We start from the raw sequence: 18652 nt of genomic DNA on the forward strand, positions 1-18652 counted from the left end.
TGTTAGTTCATCAAATATAGCTGTAGCGCTGCCCACCGGTGAAGTGGAGCAGAGCATGCATGCTGGGCGATCTACAGCGCAGAGAAGATCAGTAGTCAAGTGAGAGAAAGTTACAGCCACCCTTGTGTTTTCCCACCAGTTAGCCTTCATTGTGTTAGACCAGTGTGTGTCCTTGTTCATATACCACACACACACACACACACACACACACTTTAACTTTGGTTAAAGCAAGTTGCCAGACCACTAAGTGCCTTAGCCCATTCATACTACACACACTGTGCGGTGCTGTTCCGTGCTGGTGCATCTTCGGCATTAGTAAACCACCTCAACTGGAATCCTACCTGTTTGCCATCTGTGCCCTTACCAGAACACAGGAACGAACACATGAAGTAAAACCTAACCTAAAGAATATACAGTCCACCAAGTCCTCACTTATTATTTATTTTACCTTGAAAATGATTGAGGATGAATGAAATTGACAACGTGATGACAATAATTAGCCTATAACACCCTGCAAATCATTACCCCAAAGTTTTGAAAGTATTTGCAAAGCATTTCACTACACCCATAATAAAACCTGCTCAACATGTGTATGTGACCAATTACATTTGATTTGATTTTGAAGACAACGTTTAGATATAATAATATAATTTGAATTAACTGTGAATGGCTGGAGTAAAGTCTACTTTCCACTAATTGGTGATCTGCGCAGCGCGACTGCAATAAAAATGTGCTGGAACGCAGCCAGAATGTGTGGGCTTTGTAGGCTACTCCAAAACGATAGAGGGCGGAAATGCACCAATTGCTGGGCTGTCCAGTACAGTCACAAACCAAAGAACATAAAACAACGTACGTCATTTCTATCAGACACATAATAACACTGAAATGGCTTCTAATGAGCAACTTACAGCTGCTCAGAAACAGCTTCTCAGGAAAAGACAAGATCTCGACTTTTGGAAGAAAAACGCGCTAAAAATACGTAGTCGCAACCGCATAGCTGGACTAGCTATCGGGGCGTTTGTCATCGGCATGTGTATCCTTCCATCTAGGGTGCCATACATATCTCAGTCGGACCTTTAACGTTACAACTGTTCCAGCTGGATGGTTATTACTTAGTGTAAAGCGTAGCACGGAGAATTTGACAAACATTTACTTGACAATACTTCCTCAATTCCTGACTTGGAAGACAACGCAAGCGTCTAAACGTTCTTGGCTTGTTGCAAGTGGTTTGTTTAAGCAAGGAGGTGTGGTATAAGGCCAATAGGCACCTTAGCCGTGGTATATTGGCCATACATCACAAACCCTTATTGCTATTAAACTGGTTACCAACGTAATTAGAGCAGTAAAAATAAATGTTCTGTCATAACCGTCTGATATTCCACGGCTGTCAGCCAATCAGCATTCAGGGCTCGAACCACCCAGTTTATAATTACATTTAGAATATGCTCTGTTATTAAATAATAAATGTCAATTTTTGTTCTCCATGAAGTAAAGTAAAAATGTGTACACCATCTTGTCTATTTCAAATCTTCTCATTGATGGTCCTTGCAATCTGGATTCCTTGGAAGTCACCACCCCCCATTGAAGTTAATATAAAGGGTAGGGACATCCTAAGGATCCAAGTTAGCACGAACACTCATTGATCGAGACAGGTGAGTGTCAGAGAGGAAGATGTGAAGCAAGATGGATAACTGGGCCCAAATCTGTATTCTCCAGCAGGTGGTGTTTTTCTTTTTTTCTGCTGACTACCTGAGGAGTTTTTGTATGCAGGTCAATGTGTGTCAAATTTGGTTAACAAATGTAGTGGCTTATTTGCTACATCTGGCTCATTGAAAATACGTTTTGTAATGCATAGGTTGTACTGATATAAGGAGGACATGGCATCCTGGCAACTATATCGGAGTTGTACCTGTTCACTTGCATATGCCCTCTCATGGGCTAAAATGGGCCCACCTGATTTGCCGCCTCCTGACTGCCTTTCATTTTTTAAGACATTTATTTTAATTGTTAGAGCAGATACTAAGTATCTGGTCAATATATTGCAGGGGCGCAACTTTCACTGGGGAAGGGGGGGCCACGTACTGAAATCGTATTTTTGTCCCCCCCAGTTTTATAATTGAAATGTGATACAGAACAAAGCAATGGTGTGCTTTAGGACCATGCGGATACCTACGTGCAGTCTACTAGGCTGTTTGGAATGTGGATTAAAAAAATAAAAAATTGTCCCCCCCACTTCAACCAAAGTTGCGACCCTGATATAGGGCCTTTTGGGGTGGACACCCAGCTGTCTCAATCAATGAGAGAATATTTTAAATAGACAATATGACAGCATACACATTGCTGGATTACTTAATGGAGCAAAAACATTTTTAAATTAAATTCTAACTAGCCATTGACGTTTAGAAGACATGCGCTGTCTTCCAAGTCAGGAATGAAGGAAGTATCGGAAAGTAGGTTGGTAGAAAAATGGGCTTTAAATTGACATTTTTCATTGGTAGTACAGGTGCACCCGATTTAAAGTTAGGATCATAACATTTAGAAGCACCAGCACGTTTTTTTCTATTGTACCAATATTAATTTCTAGCTACTTTTGAGCCCTATAAACTGTAGACATTTGTTTGTTATAAAAAGCTGAAATGTTAATACATAAACCTGTCATTGAAATGAGTCATTTGTGGAATATTAGGTTTCTCCATTGTGTGAAAGTACTACCTATTGAGGTACATTTAGTGGTGGAAAAAGTACCCAATTGTCATACTTGAGTAAAAGTAAAGAAAATTACTCAAGTAAATGTTTTTTTAATTTAAATTTACGGATAGCTAGGGGAACACTCCTACACTTAGACATCATTTACAAATGAAGCATTTGTGTTTAGTGAGTCCGCTAGATCAGAGGCAGTAGAGGTGACCAGGGATGTTCTCTTGATAAGTGTGTGAATTGGAATAAGCATTCAAAATGTAACAAGTACTTTTGAGTATCACAGAAAATGTATGGAGTAAAAAGTACAAGTTGTCAAAAATATAAATAGTAAAGTACTGTCATGACATTGGCCTGGGGGATTGGTTTTTGACAGTCATAAATACCCCTTCCCCCCTTTTCCATTCTCTAACCTACTGAGGTTGCATTTAAAAATCCCTTGGTTAACATAGAGATTCTGGGAACATCAGTATGTGGGGGGAAATTAACTATATTCTGGTAATCCGAACAATTGAACATGTGCAGTGGTACTTAATGAATATGATGTCAGTTCGGTTGTCATCTGAGACATTCTCATCAATGATAAGATGACATAAACTCTACAGTGGAAAGTCTATACATCAGAGTTATCAGATTTACATTGAATTGTTGTTCAATTTAAATGTTTGAATATGAAATTATTTGTGATGGGTTGAAATGTGATTTTAGTTTCTAAAATGTGAGATTTGGATTTTAATAAGATAGGGCTGTTCAATCAGTGTCCCTCCCCTGTGAAGGGACAAGGGCTATAAAACTTTTCAAAAACACCCTCCTCTTCCTTCCTATATAAGCCCTTGACGACAATATAACCTCCTGTTCCGAGGATGTGAGGACGACGGTCCGATGTCAGAATGGTTCAGATAATAACTACAGAACGAAGCCAACATCAGCATGAGCTTTGGTTGCGAATGGTATGAACTTTGAACTCTTATTCACGACAGAAGTGATATCTCCTAGCCGTTGATTTAGCGACCGCAGCTGTAAATGCAGGTTAGGAAGGAACAGACAGAGTATCCCATCTACCACACAACGACGTTACTACAACTTATCCAAGTGACCACCAGAAACATTCTTCAAAGGACAGAGGACTCGGTTTGGCAACATGGTCTTCCATCTACCACCAACCTACTGAAGCGCAGCTCAGAGTAAATATTTATTGCATTTTCCTTTTCCAAATGGGCGGTCATTTAGAATGCATAAGATACTGTATTTATGATAGCACAGCTTCACCTTTGTTCCAGTCTCCCGCTCTTTCACTCAACCCAGCCCCTTTTCCTTTGTGTAACAAGCTGTCATATCTGTTCCTGCCCACTAGGGACGTTTTCCTATGACGTAAAGAATTATCCAGGTATAATTCATTCTTTGTATATGTAATTCTGTGTGATTAGTTATGTATTTAGTAAATAAATAATTAAACCCAATTTTGTATTGCTGATTCAACTTGTTAGCCAGGGTTCTTGCAGATAACCAAGAATTTACAACTTTCAGATTATGAGACTGAAGTAAAATGAAGATTAATGTTGACTGCTATTGATGTAAAATATTACTAGTTCTTTAAGAGTTTATTTGGAAGATAACAGATCTATAAATATTATTTTGTGGTGCCCGACTCTCTATTTAATTACATTTACATGATTAGCTCAATCAGGTGATATTAATGACGGAGAAATTATTTTATAGAATAGCATGTCATATCAATTAATCCGGCATAGCCAAAAACACAACAGTACAGATACCAAAAAAAAACAAACTTAAGCAGTACTTTAAAGTATTTTTACTTAAGTACTTTACACCACTGGGTACATAATTGAAAATTGTACACTAAGAGCGAACTGGTTTATGTATGTATAGTCAATCCATGACATTTTTCTCTGTAGTAATGGTGCAGCCATGACAGTAAGGAATCTACGCCCACTTTTATCTCTAGGGCACTTATACAACGGTACAGCGAAGCTTAATCATTACAACAATTATTGTCTGTGTGATTATTTCTCTAGGTGCACGGTGCTCCCAAAATAAAATGGCAGGTCGCACAACAAAATATTTAGGAGCATATGCAGCCAAAATGGTTGCACTTTATAGCCCTGGTCAAAAATGATCTGATCTACGCTTTACATGTTCTAAGAAATGCCTTTCAGCCAGTTGGAACAGTGGTAATGGTCTGACTAGGCAATATTTTTCATAGCTACTAACTAGCTGGCTGCTAATGTTAGCATGTCATGGTCACCAAATAGGTTCCTAGCTAGTTTGTGTGTGGTGTATGTGTCTTATCATTTCTCACTGCTCTTAAATGATCCACAGCACTCAATATGGCACTGCAATGAAAACCACAACTCCGCAGAAATATACTGAAGTGCTCTTTGAGAGGAAAAAGGCAAAGGTTACTCCTGCCGGTTTTGTGGCCTTAACCATTTTTTTGTCTTCAGTCAGCTACACCATCCTCTCAGTGAAGCAGGAGAGGATCATGGAGGACATTGATAACGAGGCAAAGATCAATTACATCAGAGGTCCCAGGACCAACTCTTAGGGATGTTCCCAGCTCCCTCACCTGCACAGGAACAGTGGAAGCTGAGCTCACTCGGGACTGGACTGTCAATCTGCCATACGCAACTGTGGCCAAAATATACACACTTGTTTTTGAAAGGTGGAGGCGCTTATCAGTTTCTGTTATTTCAATATGCATTGTAGAGATAGATGTAACCATGCACATGATCTAGACCTGGATACCCTGCAAACTGGTTTCTGAATATAATATAACTTGTTATATAATAAGAGGTTGTTTAAGAATATTACATGGTTTGTGTATTGTGTAACTAATTGGCCTCGTAATATAGGAGAAAGCTTACGTGTTGGGCTATTCCATGATATTCGGATGTTGTTATACAATGAAATAAAACGTAAAGCTGCAATCAGATGATTAGTGTGTAATAAATTATTTACTTACTTGACGGTGTATCAGTTTTGAGTTTTCAAAGTCAATGCGTGATGATTTTGGGCATCAACCTACAGGGAAAGAAAACTCAAAACATTGCATGATGAGGCACTGCATCGCCATGCTAGCTGTGCCACCAGAGACTCTGGGTTCGAGCCCAGGCTCTGTCGCAGCCGGCCGCCACCGGGAGGTCCATGGGGACACGCACAATTGGCCTAGCGTCATCCGGGTTAGGGAGGGTTTGGCCTGTAGGGATATCCTTGTCTCATCGCGCACTAGCGACTCCTGTGGCGGGCCGGGCGCAGTGCACGCTGACCAGGTCGCCAGGTGCACAGTGTTTTCTCCAACACATTGGTTCGGCTGGCTTCCGGGTTGGATGTGCGCTGTGTTAAGAAGCGGTGCGGCTTGGTTGGGTTGTGTTTCGGAGGACGCATGGCTTTCGACCTTTGTCTATCCAGAGCCCGTGTACGGGAGTTGTTGCGATGAGACAAGACAGTAACTACTAACAATTGGATACCACGAAAAAGGGGGTAAAATAAAAAAAATAAAAACATTGCATGATGTTGAATTGTAATTTATTAGCAATATTTACAAATATGATTTAAGAAACAATCACACTTGAAAGGTAAAAAACAAAAGGTAAAGGCACAGAATCTGCATGGCAGTATGTTTTCTAGAAACACGATTGACAACAAAATAGAGCTCATGACATCCTAAATATATATTGTATATTTACTGTTGATGTCTTGATTTAGAAGAACACAATCTGAGTAATGTATTTCATGTGTTCTACTACAATCGTTCCCCATGTGCATACTTTAAGGCAAATAGCTCAGAATTCTTCACAGCTTCAGGTCTTTGTCATGAATCAAATAATTACCAACACTAAATGCGTAGGCACGCATACCGATTTAAAATATATAACTATACATCTTTACCCCGCTATTATTTATAGGTACGCAATTGGAAAGTGCATTGTATCAATCCATTGATTAAAATACGTTTTTAAAGTCCACTCTTTGCTTAGAAAATGAAGGCTGATAAGTGACACCCAGTATCTTTACTACTAGGCCCTAGAAAGTGAATAACAAATGAACAATGTGTAGTATGTTATAAGACCTTGAGTGTTTGTATACTGAACAACATTTTTAACGCAACATGCAACAATTTCAAAGATTTTACTGAGTTACAGTTCATATAAGGAAATCAGTCAAATGAAATGAATTCATTAGGCCCTAATCTTTGGATTTCATTTTAAAAAATGGGTCTCGCAATGGGCCTCACGATCTCGTCACGGTATTTCTGTGCATTTAAAATTGCCATCGATAAAATGCAATTGTGTTCGTTGTCCATAGCTTATGCCTGCCCATAACATAACCCCACCGCCACCATGGGACACTCGGTTCACAACGTTGTAATCAGCAAACCACGCAAGCCACGACGCCATACACGTGGTATGTGGTTGTGAGGCTGGTTGGATGTACTGCCACATTCTCTAAAACGAAGTTGGAGTCGGTTTAAATTCATGTTAAATGCTCTGGCAACAGGCCTGGTGGACATTCCTGCAGTCAGCATGCCAATTGCACATGCCCTCAAAACTTGAGACATCTGTAGCATTGTGTTGTGTGACAAAACTTTCACATTTTAGTGACCTTTTATTGTTCCCAGCACAAGGTGCACCTGTGTAATGATTGTGCTGTTTAATCAGCTTTTTGAAGGATGAAGGAGGCTGGAATATCTTGGCAAAGGAGAAATGCTCACTCACCGGGATGTAATCAAATGTCATTTTAGAGAACTAAGCTTTTTGTGCATATGGAACATTTCTGGGATCTTTTACTTCAGCTCATGAAACATGGGACAAACACTTTACATGTTGCGTTTATATTTTTGTTCAGTGTACGTTCAATAAAGTGACATTTAGTTTTTCATGCACCATGTGTGATTTGTGTTGCTTCATGAACATTTGTTTACACCAAATACGGCTCTGATGTTTTGCAGATACCTGCAGGCAGCTTGGATTGACTCTTATTTAGGTGTACTTGATTTAGTTCGCCAAGCACACCAAGTAAGCGGAGCTGCAAAATGGAAAACTGCTTACCTGACTTGCCGGTCAATACATGAGATAGATGCATATTTGTCCATCCCATTCCTTATGCAATATTATAAACCATACAAATACATTGTTTTGAGGCAATGATTACATCTCATCCTGCTAAAGCTATCTTATCTCCTGAGCAGACATATGCAGCGTTTACCGTGAATACAGTCTCCGTGACCGCAGGAACATTGCCTTTAGTTGTCAATCGCAACATTAAGCAGATCTTCAGCACTTCGGATTGAATAGGGTCATATTGTATTAAGAGGAGTTCCTGCTTGCAGCAGTTGGATGACGAAGTGCAGGAGAGAGCAGGGCTTCTGGGACGTGTTTTCCAGGGATAGCACAGGCAGCATCCGCATAAGAGCACACACAGAAACACACACCTTAAGCCTTCCTATCCTCACTTTCCATTTGACCTGACGCTACACACAGCTATATAAGCTTAGCATCCTTAAGATCGGGAGGGGGACTTCCTTGGCTTAGTGTCACAATACTAACTCATGGTATTGCACATGAACCAGATGGCAGATAGGGTGCTTTGGTGCTCTGACAATGGGATCCTTATCTATCGTCATTAGGAGGAGTGTTTAGTGAGGCCCATCGTGTGGATGACCATGGCCTTTTCTCATTTGGGAAAACGTCCTTCCTCCAACCTCACCTCCGTCCTCTCTCCTCCGTGACTCAGAAACTGATATGTGGTCGAGGCGAACAGAAGTGTGTTCTTCCTCCTTGTTAGCCATCTTTCATAGATGATAGTCATGTGTGTCCTACCCGAGTCCTTCACCGAATAATTTAGAAATCTGCCACACCCCCTTTGAATCAGCTTTAGTTTTTTGATGGAGAAAAGCTTGCACATGTTTACAAACAATATGCTACTTGTAGTTGTATCTATAAAATGTCTTGAACAACTAACTTCATTTGTTTTTATCACTCTACACATTTATTTTGGGATCCACCCCTGTAAACATAATTTGCCTGAGTGGAGAAGAAGTCTAATTTCTTACAAGCTCATTTTCGTCCTCGTTCACTCTCCTTGCTACCTCTCCACAATTACCTTTTTCAAAAGGAGGCGAGAGAGGAGAGAGGACAGAGGAAAGAGGACGCAGGAGTTGAGCAAATCCAATTGAGAAAAGGCCCATGTCTTCTGGCCATCCGGTTTCCCCATCCCAAGGCTCAGGCTGGGAGCTATCTGTTCAGCACTGGGCTTGGCAACTTATTGGTCATCATTGGGCTCCCTCTCTTCCTGGTTGGTGGTTGGGAGGGGAGGCGGCTGGCCACAGTATCACCTGCCCCAACCCCCTGTCCTCCAGATCACACAGGGAGACTAGTCTCACTAGTAGGAGAGAAGTTAGAGGTCAGAGGGCGTAGTGTGTTCACCAAGTAACCAAGCAGGTTTACAAAGAAAAACCAAGGTGACTACACTAACATATTATTTTCATCACTGCACAGGTTTTTAGAAGGATTACACCTGTCAAAATGTTCTACGTTATTGTTCACACTGACAAGATCAGAGTTCAGTGATCATGGGTCAGACAGGGTGCTGGCTCACCATCCGGTTGTAGTCGGGGGCAAAGGTCACCCCTTTACTGGACCTCTCCTGAGAGCCACTGCTGCTGCCACTGACTGAGTTTTTACGCATGATCCCTGTGTTTGTAAGACATGGAGGGAATAGCTAAGTCATAACGAACTCCCAACCAGACAGCAACATAACTACTACAATACCAACTGACCTGCAGGGGGCAGTATATCCAGTCTCTGCAGGCTGTTCCTACGCGAGCCGGGGTAGTTGCCGCTCTTGGAGAGGCGCCTCTGGCGGTTGTTGAGCATCGCGGCAGGGGGCATGATGCCAGGGGGAGGCACCTTTCCCATTTGCTCATACAGCGCCTCAATCTCCCTCTTCTGAGTGAGCTGGAGGGCCTGCGCCTCTGACAGGTGCCTGAGAGAAAGAGAGAAAGAGAGAGAGAACAGAGAGAGAGAGAACAGAGAGAGAGAGAGGGAGGAAGGACAGAGAGGGGGAAGGGAGTAGAAGAAGAAAGAGAGAGAAAGGGCACAGAACATGAATAGAGGACAAGGAGGAGAGAATACAAGAGAGTGAATGGGACAGGGAAAGAGTTGAGAAAGGAGAAGATGGTCAAGGTAAGGGGCAAAGAAGGGGTAAGAAGAGTTTTATTAAGTTAGCTTGAATTGGTGTTTGTATTTTGACAGTCAGGTCGTAAATTTGGAAGATCATTTTGGTTTAATGACCATTTGGTGTTGTCAAACCAAGTTCTAAGAATGTTCAAAACCTTATGTCATGCTCTAATGATGACAGTGGAGGCTGGTGGGAGGAGCTATAGGAGGACAGGCTCATTGTAATAACTGGAATGGAATAAATGGGACGGTATCAAACATATGGAAACCGCACGTTTGACTCCGTTCCATTGATTCCATTTCAACCATTACAATGAGCCCATCCTCCTATAGCTCCTTCCACCAGCCTCCACTGAATGACAATGCTTATGACCTTATTACACATGTTGATGTCAACAGTTCTTTGAAGTCTTTTTAATTCAACTAGAGTGATAAAGACACACCTCTACTTCCTATCAACAGTGTGGCCATAACTCGTTTGTTTTGTTTTGGAGGACTGCGGAGGAACCGGTGACCTTGATTGGTGGACTAACGTTTTGTACTTTGACTGTGTGTTTGTTCACAACCTCAGAGACTTAACTTCAAAAACAGAAATGGTGCGCCTCCTCTCCTCCACTCACCTGTCCCTGAGTTCCTGTAGCTCCTCGCACATATCCTCGTTCTCGCTCTCTGTCTCGTCACTGCTGACATACGAGGCGCTGCGCGTGTAGCTCATCCAGGGCTGGTTTAGGTTGCTCCCGCTAAACTGGGGGCTCCCCGCTGTACCCTCCCACAGGCTCAGGCTCAGCCTCCGGCCCCCCCTTCTCCTCAGCTCCTCCTCCTCATCCTCCTCTCCCTCCTTTTGCTCCTTGTCGAGCTCCTTGTCGGGCTCCTTGTCTGGCTCCTTGTCGGGCTCCTCCTCACTCTTCTGCTGGTCCTCCTGCTCTGTCTGCTTAGGGCCTCCAGGCAAGGAGTGGGTGATGTCTAGGTTACACAGGGGCCCGCCTGGGGATCGCTGGGGAGGGGACACAGTTACAGTGCTAATGCTGCTTTCTGATTCGCCCCCCTGCTCCTCGGTGCTGGTATCAGATTCACTGTCCCGGGAGGAAGGGCTGCTGCTAACGGTGACAGTGGGCGGGGTTTGGTGTTGTGGGTGGGTTTCGGGAGGATCCTGGGCTGGGCTAGCGGAGGCTGCAGGGATCTCTCTGCTGGGTGTGACTTGGAAACGGCCGACGGTAACTGTAGGCTTTTTCTCTGTTGGAGGGAGAGAGAGAGAGAGAGAAGAAGAGAGCGGGGGAGAGTGAGAGTTATTTCACATTACGTATTATAATGGTGTCTAGAAAGTCATTGACATCAAGCCAGCCTACTCATCTACACAACAAAGTATTTCTCATCAAAGTTCATACTACAGGTTGGGCACTTGGGGGGCAGACTTAACTGTACAATGATTTAAGTAATGTTGCTTGAGAGAGTACCTTGGGGTCATACAAGTACACAGTAAAAAGTGAATTGATAAATTAATGATCCACAGTATCGTATATTAAGTTGCCATGGACACAGCAGGTGCAAAAATACAATGTGGTTTTTCCTGACATATCGGCTACCTTGGAAACAGACAGTGCTTTAAAAATGTACATGAATTAAAAATGAATTGACGTGATTGACTATTATTAGCTCATCATGCCAAATGCATACACAATGAAAAGGTGTATGGCATGGAGAGAGAGCTTACCCTCAGAGATAGGTGATAGTCTGTTTTTGGCAGCGTTAGCTCCCGACTCTGACACCACCAGGGTGGAAGAGGTTCTTAGCCTGGGTGAAGACACCTGCAGGGTAAAATAACAACATTTTTTCAGCTTTACCAGCTCAGTACTGTAATAATACACTGTGCCAAAACATGTTACAGGCGTGTCTAATCTATACAACACTGTAGAGGAACAGGTTTGAGGTTTTAAAGGTAAGGCAACACAGGTTGAAGCAAATTCATATCCTACAGTATACACTTCTTCATGTATATGAGCACATATTTATTAAGTGACTCACGGTGCTCTGTGGGCTGTCTGGAGCTGAGGAGGAGGGGGAGCTGGTGATAGAGGTGGAGGCTGAGCTGTCTGTCTGCTCCTGGAACCCCACCCTGGGCCCCAGCTGGCAATACATCTGGGGACTCGCCCTGGATCCTGGAGGAGAGAGGCTGGAGCCAGCTTGCCTGAAAGCAGTCCCATCCACTAGCCCGCCAGGCTGGGGTGACCCTGGGGCTACGTTGGTTTTCAACAGGCTCTGTTGGTGCAGAGCCTGGGTGTCTGCATACTGCTGGTACATGTCCAGATACTGGCCTGCTGTTATCTGGCCCTTGGGTTGGTAGGAGCCCTCCCCTGGCATCAGCTGGGGAGGGCCAAACATGGAGGGGTGGTAGGAGCCAGACTGGGCTGGGTTCAGACCGCTGGGCATGGAGGTGGGGGGCATGAAGGACTGGGCCACGCTCATGGCCAGGGACAACACGTTGGCCAGGGAAAAGAGGGGCTGGTTGTGGCTGTTTGGGGGCCACATGCCTGGGTTCTGCTGCTGTTGAGCTGGAGGGGTAGGCTGGGGGGTACTGCCCACTACCTCACTGCTCAGAGGTAACATTTCACCCCTCTGCTGCTGCCCTGGGGTGGCCGGCTTGGCCGGGGAGGAGGAAGGGGATGGGGAAGAGGAGGAGAGGTTGGAGTTGCTTAGGACCCGGTGGAGGGTCTCGGGGGTGAAGGGGGCGCTGGCGGGCATTGAGGAGTTCTGGGTGACAGGGTAAGGGAAGGGGAAGTGGGTGTTGTGGACATAGGGGTGCTTGGGGTACTGCTGGGGCAGGGGAGGCAGCTGATTGAGGGGCATCACGGGGGGCACGGCCTCGGGGTGGGAATACTGGGGGTAATGGGAAGCAGGCGGGTGGAAGGTCTGGGAAGAACCTGGAAGACACATAAGGAATATTGGGATTAGACTCATAAGTAGGGCAACAATCTGACGTATGACTGGTTGAATGGGTTCCATCCACAAACAGAATAAAGACCTGTTCTAAAGAGTTTATGTTATGTAGACATCATTCCCTTCTGCCTAGCACCACATCTAAAGTAACCAATCAGTTATTTACAACATAAATCAAACTGGACCACATGAGGAAAGACCTATTTTCACTCAGATACAGTGACACAGTGTTGGTTACATTCGCTTTTCCTCTCACAAATGTAGATACTTCCTTCCTTTTTCAATCTTACCAATGGACAGAGATATAATTCTGCAGTACAACTTCAGCTCAGTTAAGCACAGGTTCCCATGAAATCATGGCAGTCAAAAGGAAATTTGACTCGCCCAGAGTGTCAAAAGTAATTACAGAAAACAAAAATAAACAAAAGCTAAAAATGTGTCAATGATGGATGGATTATGTAACTCACTAAACTCCTCTTTCACATTGCAGCTGCATATAAACCTCACACCTGTTAAAAGAGACTGAATGGCAACTCTAAGTGGAGCTGAGACAGAGAGGGAAAATCCCCACTGTATCGGTCAGTAAACATTCTGAGAGAGCAACTGGAGGGGGGGAGGAGAGAGAGAATGAGAGAATAAGAGAGGGCATTCAGGCCTGAACCGTCCCCCCTCTGGGTGGTTGAGGTAAATACCCAGGGGATCCTGCTGTGGGGCGAACTCCGACTGTGAGGTGCCTGAGAGGAGGAAGTGACGCACAGTGCTGGCTGATAGCACTCTGCTCTACAGTAAACCTGAACACTAGAGGTGAGTGGGTGTGTCTGAGTGGGGATACCAGTTCTTCGAATAACCTTATGCCCATATAGAGTATCACATGTTTTGACTCCAATTGCCAGACGGCATATTGTTTCTAATGGAAATCTTCTTTCCTTCTTATTCTGCCTATCTCAATGCCTGATTGGTAAACATATATATACTTTGGCAATATCAAAGTATATCAACACCACTGCTCAGTCTACTACTGTAATAAGCATTCAAAGTCTAAGACTCAAAGTCTGATGTCTGAAGGGGAAAAAAACAGTGTTTGTTGTTTGCAGTAACTCTTTTGTTATTGTAACATCCCAAACGGACATGGCAGTTTCACCTATTAAGGATTCCAGCTATAAATGAAAGGTTTTTGTTTCTGTGGTTGATGGTGAGCAGCCAGACAGTTTTTCTGGTGTTGGAGTGTGGTACGTACTTGACGTGGTCTGGAAGGACTGAGAGCGGAGGGGGCGAACAGAAGGGACTGCCTTTGGGTCGATGTAGAAGTCTCCAACAGGCGCCACAGGAGACGAGCCTCGGAGCTGAGCAACGCTGCCCTCAGCAAAGTCTGGCTCAGAGAGACAAATAAACCCTTAAACATGCGCAGATACACAGAAGTGACATTGATCATACCGTATCTATATGTGATGGACGTCACTGTGCTGCTTAGGTTACCAATTCAACTCAGTTGATTGATTGATTGATGTTATTACCAGGTTAAAAAAGTACATATACACACAGTACATACATTTACAAACGTGACAGGGATAGTGCAATAAAATCAGATAACTATTTCCATTATGGCCCCTAAAGTACAACATTATAGTTAGACATACAGTGCCTATAGAAAGTCTACATCCCCTTGGATTTCTTCACATTCTATTGTGTAACAAAGTGGGATTCAAATGGATTTTATTGTCATTTGTTGTCAACGATCTACACAAACTACTCTAATGTCAAAGTGGAAGAAAATCTTTGACAAATGTTAGAATTTAATGAAATATAAAACACTCATATACAGTGGGGCAGAAAAATATTTAGTCAGCCACCAATTGTGCAAGTTCTCCCACTTAAAAAGATGTGAGAGGCCTGTAATTTTCAACATAGGTACACTTCAACTATGACAGACAAAATTAGAAAGACAAATCCAGAAAATCACATGGTAGGATTTTTAATGAATTTATTTGCAAATTATGGTGGAAAATAAGTATTTGGTCCCCTACAAACAAGCAAGATTTCTGGCTCTCAAAGACCTGTAACTTCTTCTTTAAGAGGCTCCTTTGTTCTCCACTCGTTACCTGTATTAATGGCACCTGTTTGAACTTGTTATCAGTATAAAAGACACCTGTCCACAAACTCAAACAGTCACACTCAACTCCACTATGGCCAAGACCAAAGAGCTGTCAAAGGACACCAGAAACAAAATTGTAGACCTGCACCAGGTTGGGAAGACTGAATCTGCAATAGGTAAGCAGCTTGGTTTGAAGAAATCAACTGTGGGAGCAATTATTAGGAAATGGAAGACATACAAGACCACTGATAATCTCCCTCGATCTGGGGATCCACGCAAGATCTCACCCCGTGGGGTCAAAATGATCACAAGAAAGGTGAGCAAAAATCCCAGAACCACACGTGGGGACCTAGTGAATGACCTGCAGAGAGCTGGGACCAAAGTAACACAGCCTACCGTCAGTAACACACTACGCCGCCAGGGACTCAAATCCTGCAGTGCCTGATGTGTCCCCCTGCTAAAGCCAGTACATGTCCAGGCCCGTCTGAAGTTTGCTAGAGAGCATTTGGATGATCCAGAAGAAGATTGGGAGAATGTCATATGGTCAGATGAAACCAAAATATAACTTTTTGGTAAAAACTCAACTCGTCGTGTTTGGAGAACAAAGAATGCTAAGTTGCATCCAAAGAACACCATACCTACTGTGAAGCATGGGGGTGGAAACATCATGCTTTGGGGCTGCTTTTCTGCAAATGGACCAGGACGACTGATCCGTGTAAAGGAAAGAATGAATGGGGCCATGTATCGTGAGATTTTGAGTGAAAACCTCCTTCCATCAGCAAGGGCATTGAAGATGAAACGTGGCTGGGTCTTTCAGCATGACAATGATCCTAAACACACCGCCCGGACAACGAAGGAGTGGCTTCGTAAGAAGCATTTCAAGGTCCTGGAGTGGTCTAGCCAGTCTCCAGATCTCAACCCCATAGAAAATCTTTGGAGGGAGTTGAAAGTCCATGTTGCCCAGCAACAGCCCCAAAACATCACTGCTTTAGAGGAGATCTGCATGGAGGAATGGGCCAAAATACCAGCAACAGTGTGTGAAAACCTTGTGAAGACTTACAGAAAACGTTTGACCTCTGTCATTGCCAACAAAGGGTATATAACAAAATATTGAGATAAACTTTTGTTATTGACCAAATACTTATTTTCCACCATAATTTGCAAATAAATAAATTAAAAATCCTACAATATGATTTTCTGGATTTTTTTTCTCATTTTGTCTGTCATAGTTGAAGTGTACCTATGATGAAAATTACAGGCCTCTCTCATATTTTTAAGTGGGAGAACTTGCACAATTGGTGGCTGACTAAATACTTTTTTGCCCCACTGTACCTTGATTAGTATTCACTCCCCTGAGTGTTGCTACATGTTAGAAACACATTTGGCAATGATTACAGCTGTGAGTCTTCATGGGTAAGTCTCATATGAGCTTTGCACACATGTATTGTGAAATATTTGCCAATTATTATTTTCAAAATTCTTCAAGCTCTGTCAAGGGTGTTGGGGATCATGACTAGACAGCAATGTTCAAGTTTTGCCATAGATTTTCAAGCAGATTTAAGTCAAAACTGTAACTTGGCCACTCAGGAACATTCACTGTCTTCTTTGTAAGCAACTCCAGTGCAGACTTTTTTTGTATTGTAGGTTATTGTCCTGTAAAGCAGGTTTTCCTGTGCTTAGCTCCATCCCATTTTATTCATCCTGAAAAACTACCCAGTCTTTGCCGATGTCAAGCATACCCATACGATGATGCAGACACCACCATACTTGAAAATAAGGAGGCAGTTACTCAGTGATGTGTTGTGTTGGATATGCCCCAAACATAAGGCGTTTGCATTTAGGCCAAAAATTGTAGCCCTGTGTTGTGGTTTCTTTGCAGTATTACTTTAGTGGCATGTTGCATACATCTGCATGTTTTGGAATATTTGTATTCTGTATATTTGTACTCTTCTTTTCACTCTGTTATTTAGGTCATTATTGTAGAGTCACTATAATGTTGTTGATCCATCTTCAGTTTTCTCCCAACACAGCCATTGAACTGTAGTCGTCGCTGTAAAATCATCAACGTCTGATTTGTTATTGTTACCCATCTCCCAATCACTGCCCTTCTTTATGAGGCTTTCAAAAAGCTCCCTGGTCTTTGTAGTTGAATCTGTGGTTGAAATTCAATACCTGACTGAGGGACCTTACAGATGTTGTATGTATGGGGGACAGAGGAAGGGGTAGTCTAAACTGAGGGGGTAAATACTTATGCAACGACTACATTTTAGTTATTAAACTTCTACTAATTTGTAAAAATGTGTCAAATTTTCTTTTCCCTTCGACATTAGAGTATTTTGTGTAGATCAATGACAAAAACATACAATTAAATCTATTTCAATCCCACCTTGTAACGCAACAAAATGTGAAAGAAGTTCAAGGGGGTGCAGAACTTTCTATAGGCACTATAGAAACATACATCTATACATATATTCCACATGCACACAGGGAATCTTCCTTACCGGGCAAAGATGAAGAGGAATGTGTGCGTTCCAGTCCATGCGCATGTAAGTTTGGCTGAAATACAATCACAAAGCAAGTCAACCAATCAACTGTTAAAATCACTGTTAAACCTAAACCCAGGGCCTTAAAGTTGTTGTTCATTGTAAGTGGGACCAACAAGTGCACAACTTACAAAACAACAACAGACAAAACCAACCATCTGTCTCAGGGGTGCATATCTCTGGTCTTTGAGTTCTCCAGTCGTGCTGATTCGATTTTTCACCAGGCAGTTGATTGATGTTACTGACTGGATGGAGAGTGCAAATACCTCCTTTCCCAGATAGAAATCCATCCCATTGTTAAATTCAAGGACTGTGGCCCTCAAGGACTGGAGGTGTGCACCACTTACAGTGGGGAGAACAAGTATTTGATAACATGCTAAATCGGCAGTGTTTCCTACTTACAAAGCATGTAGAGGTCTGTAATTTTTATCATAGGTACACTTCAACTGTGAGAGACGGAATCTAAAACAAAAATCCAGAAAATCACATTGTATGATTTTTAAGTAATTCATTTGCATTTTATTGCATGACATAAGTATTTGAAACATCAGAAAAGCAGAACTTAATATTTGGTACAGAAACCGTTGTTTGCAATTACAGAGATCATACGTTTCCTGTAGTTCTTGACCAGGTTTGCACACACTGCAGCAGGGATTTTGGCCCACTCCTCCATACAGACCTTCTCCAGATCCTTTAGGTTTCGGGGCTGTCGCTGGGAAATACAGACTTTCAGCTCCATCCAAAGATTTTCTATTGGGTTCAGGTCTGGAAACTGGCTAGGCCACTCCAGGACCTTGAGATGCTTCTTACGGAGCCACTCCTTAGTTGCCCTGGCTGTGTGTTTCGGGTCATTGTCATGCTGGAAGACCCAGCCACGACCCATCTTCAATGCTCTTACTGAGGGAAGGAGGTTGTTGGCCAAGATCTCGCGATACATGGCCCCATCCATCCTCCCCTCAATACGGTGCAGTCGTCCTGTCCCCTTTGCAGAAAAGCATCCCCAAAGAATGATGTTTCCACCTCCATGCTTCACGGTTGGGATGGTGTTCTTGGGGTTGTACTCATCCCTTTTCTTCCTCCAAACATGGCGAGTGGAGTTTAGACCAAAAAGCTCTATTTTTGTCTCATCAGACCACATGACATTCTCCCATTCCTCCTCTGGATAATCCAGATGGTCATTGGCAAAC

At 43.0% G+C, this 18652-nt stretch overlaps 2 protein-coding genes across 2 annotated transcripts in view; one reads left to right on the top strand and one right to left on the bottom strand.

The window, feature by feature from the left end:
- Positions 1 to 794: 794 nt before the first annotated feature.
- On the top strand, positions 795 to 5648 carry LOC149979384 (cytochrome c oxidase assembly factor 3 homolog, mitochondrial-like). Its single transcript, XM_090193460.1, has 2 exons — positions 795 to 1033; positions 5163 to 5648. The coding sequence occupies exons 1-2, from the start codon at positions 886 to 888 to the stop codon at positions 5261 to 5263; spliced, it is 249 nt and encodes an 82-aa protein (XP_090049586.1). The 5' UTR covers positions 795 to 885; the 3' UTR covers positions 5264 to 5648.
- A 578-nt stretch (positions 5649 to 6226) lies between these two features.
- The window catches only part of LOC110538394 (serine/threonine-protein kinase WNK4), an 89896-nt gene continuing 77470 nt past the window's right edge, over positions 6227 to 18652 (bottom strand). The window contains exons 14-21 of the mRNA XM_036938415.2: positions 17424 to 17478; positions 14068 to 14199; positions 11919 to 12814; positions 11608 to 11701; positions 10517 to 11129; positions 9497 to 9702; positions 9316 to 9410; positions 6227 to 9099 (exon numbers count right to left, since the gene is read on the bottom strand). Of these exons, the coding sequence (XP_036794310.1) occupies positions 9097 to 9099; positions 9316 to 9410; positions 9497 to 9702; positions 10517 to 11129; positions 11608 to 11701; positions 11919 to 12814; positions 14068 to 14199; positions 17424 to 17478 (2094 nt within the window). The 3' untranslated portion in view covers positions 6227 to 9096. The remainder of the gene's footprint in view (positions 9100 to 9315; positions 9411 to 9496; positions 9703 to 10516; positions 11130 to 11607; positions 11702 to 11918; positions 12815 to 14067; positions 14200 to 17423; positions 17479 to 18652) is intronic.

Source organism: Oncorhynchus mykiss, chromosome 12 (genome assembly GCF_057628025.1).
Source record: "Oncorhynchus mykiss isolate SJ-2025 chromosome 12, ASM5762802v1, whole genome shotgun sequence".
Taxonomy (NCBI): Eukaryota; Metazoa; Chordata; class Actinopteri; order Salmoniformes; family Salmonidae; genus Oncorhynchus; species Oncorhynchus mykiss.

Bases quoted from the DNA above. Each gene is read 5' to 3' on its own strand.
- LOC149979384 (XM_090193460.1), top strand. From the start codon at position 886: ATGGCTTCTAATGAGCAACTTACAGCTGCTCAGAAACAGCTTCTCAGG. The intron at 1,034-5,162 runs GTATCCTTCCAT...TTTTGTCTTCAG, and splicing joins GGCGTTTGTCATCGGCATGT to TCAGCTACACCATCCTCTCA.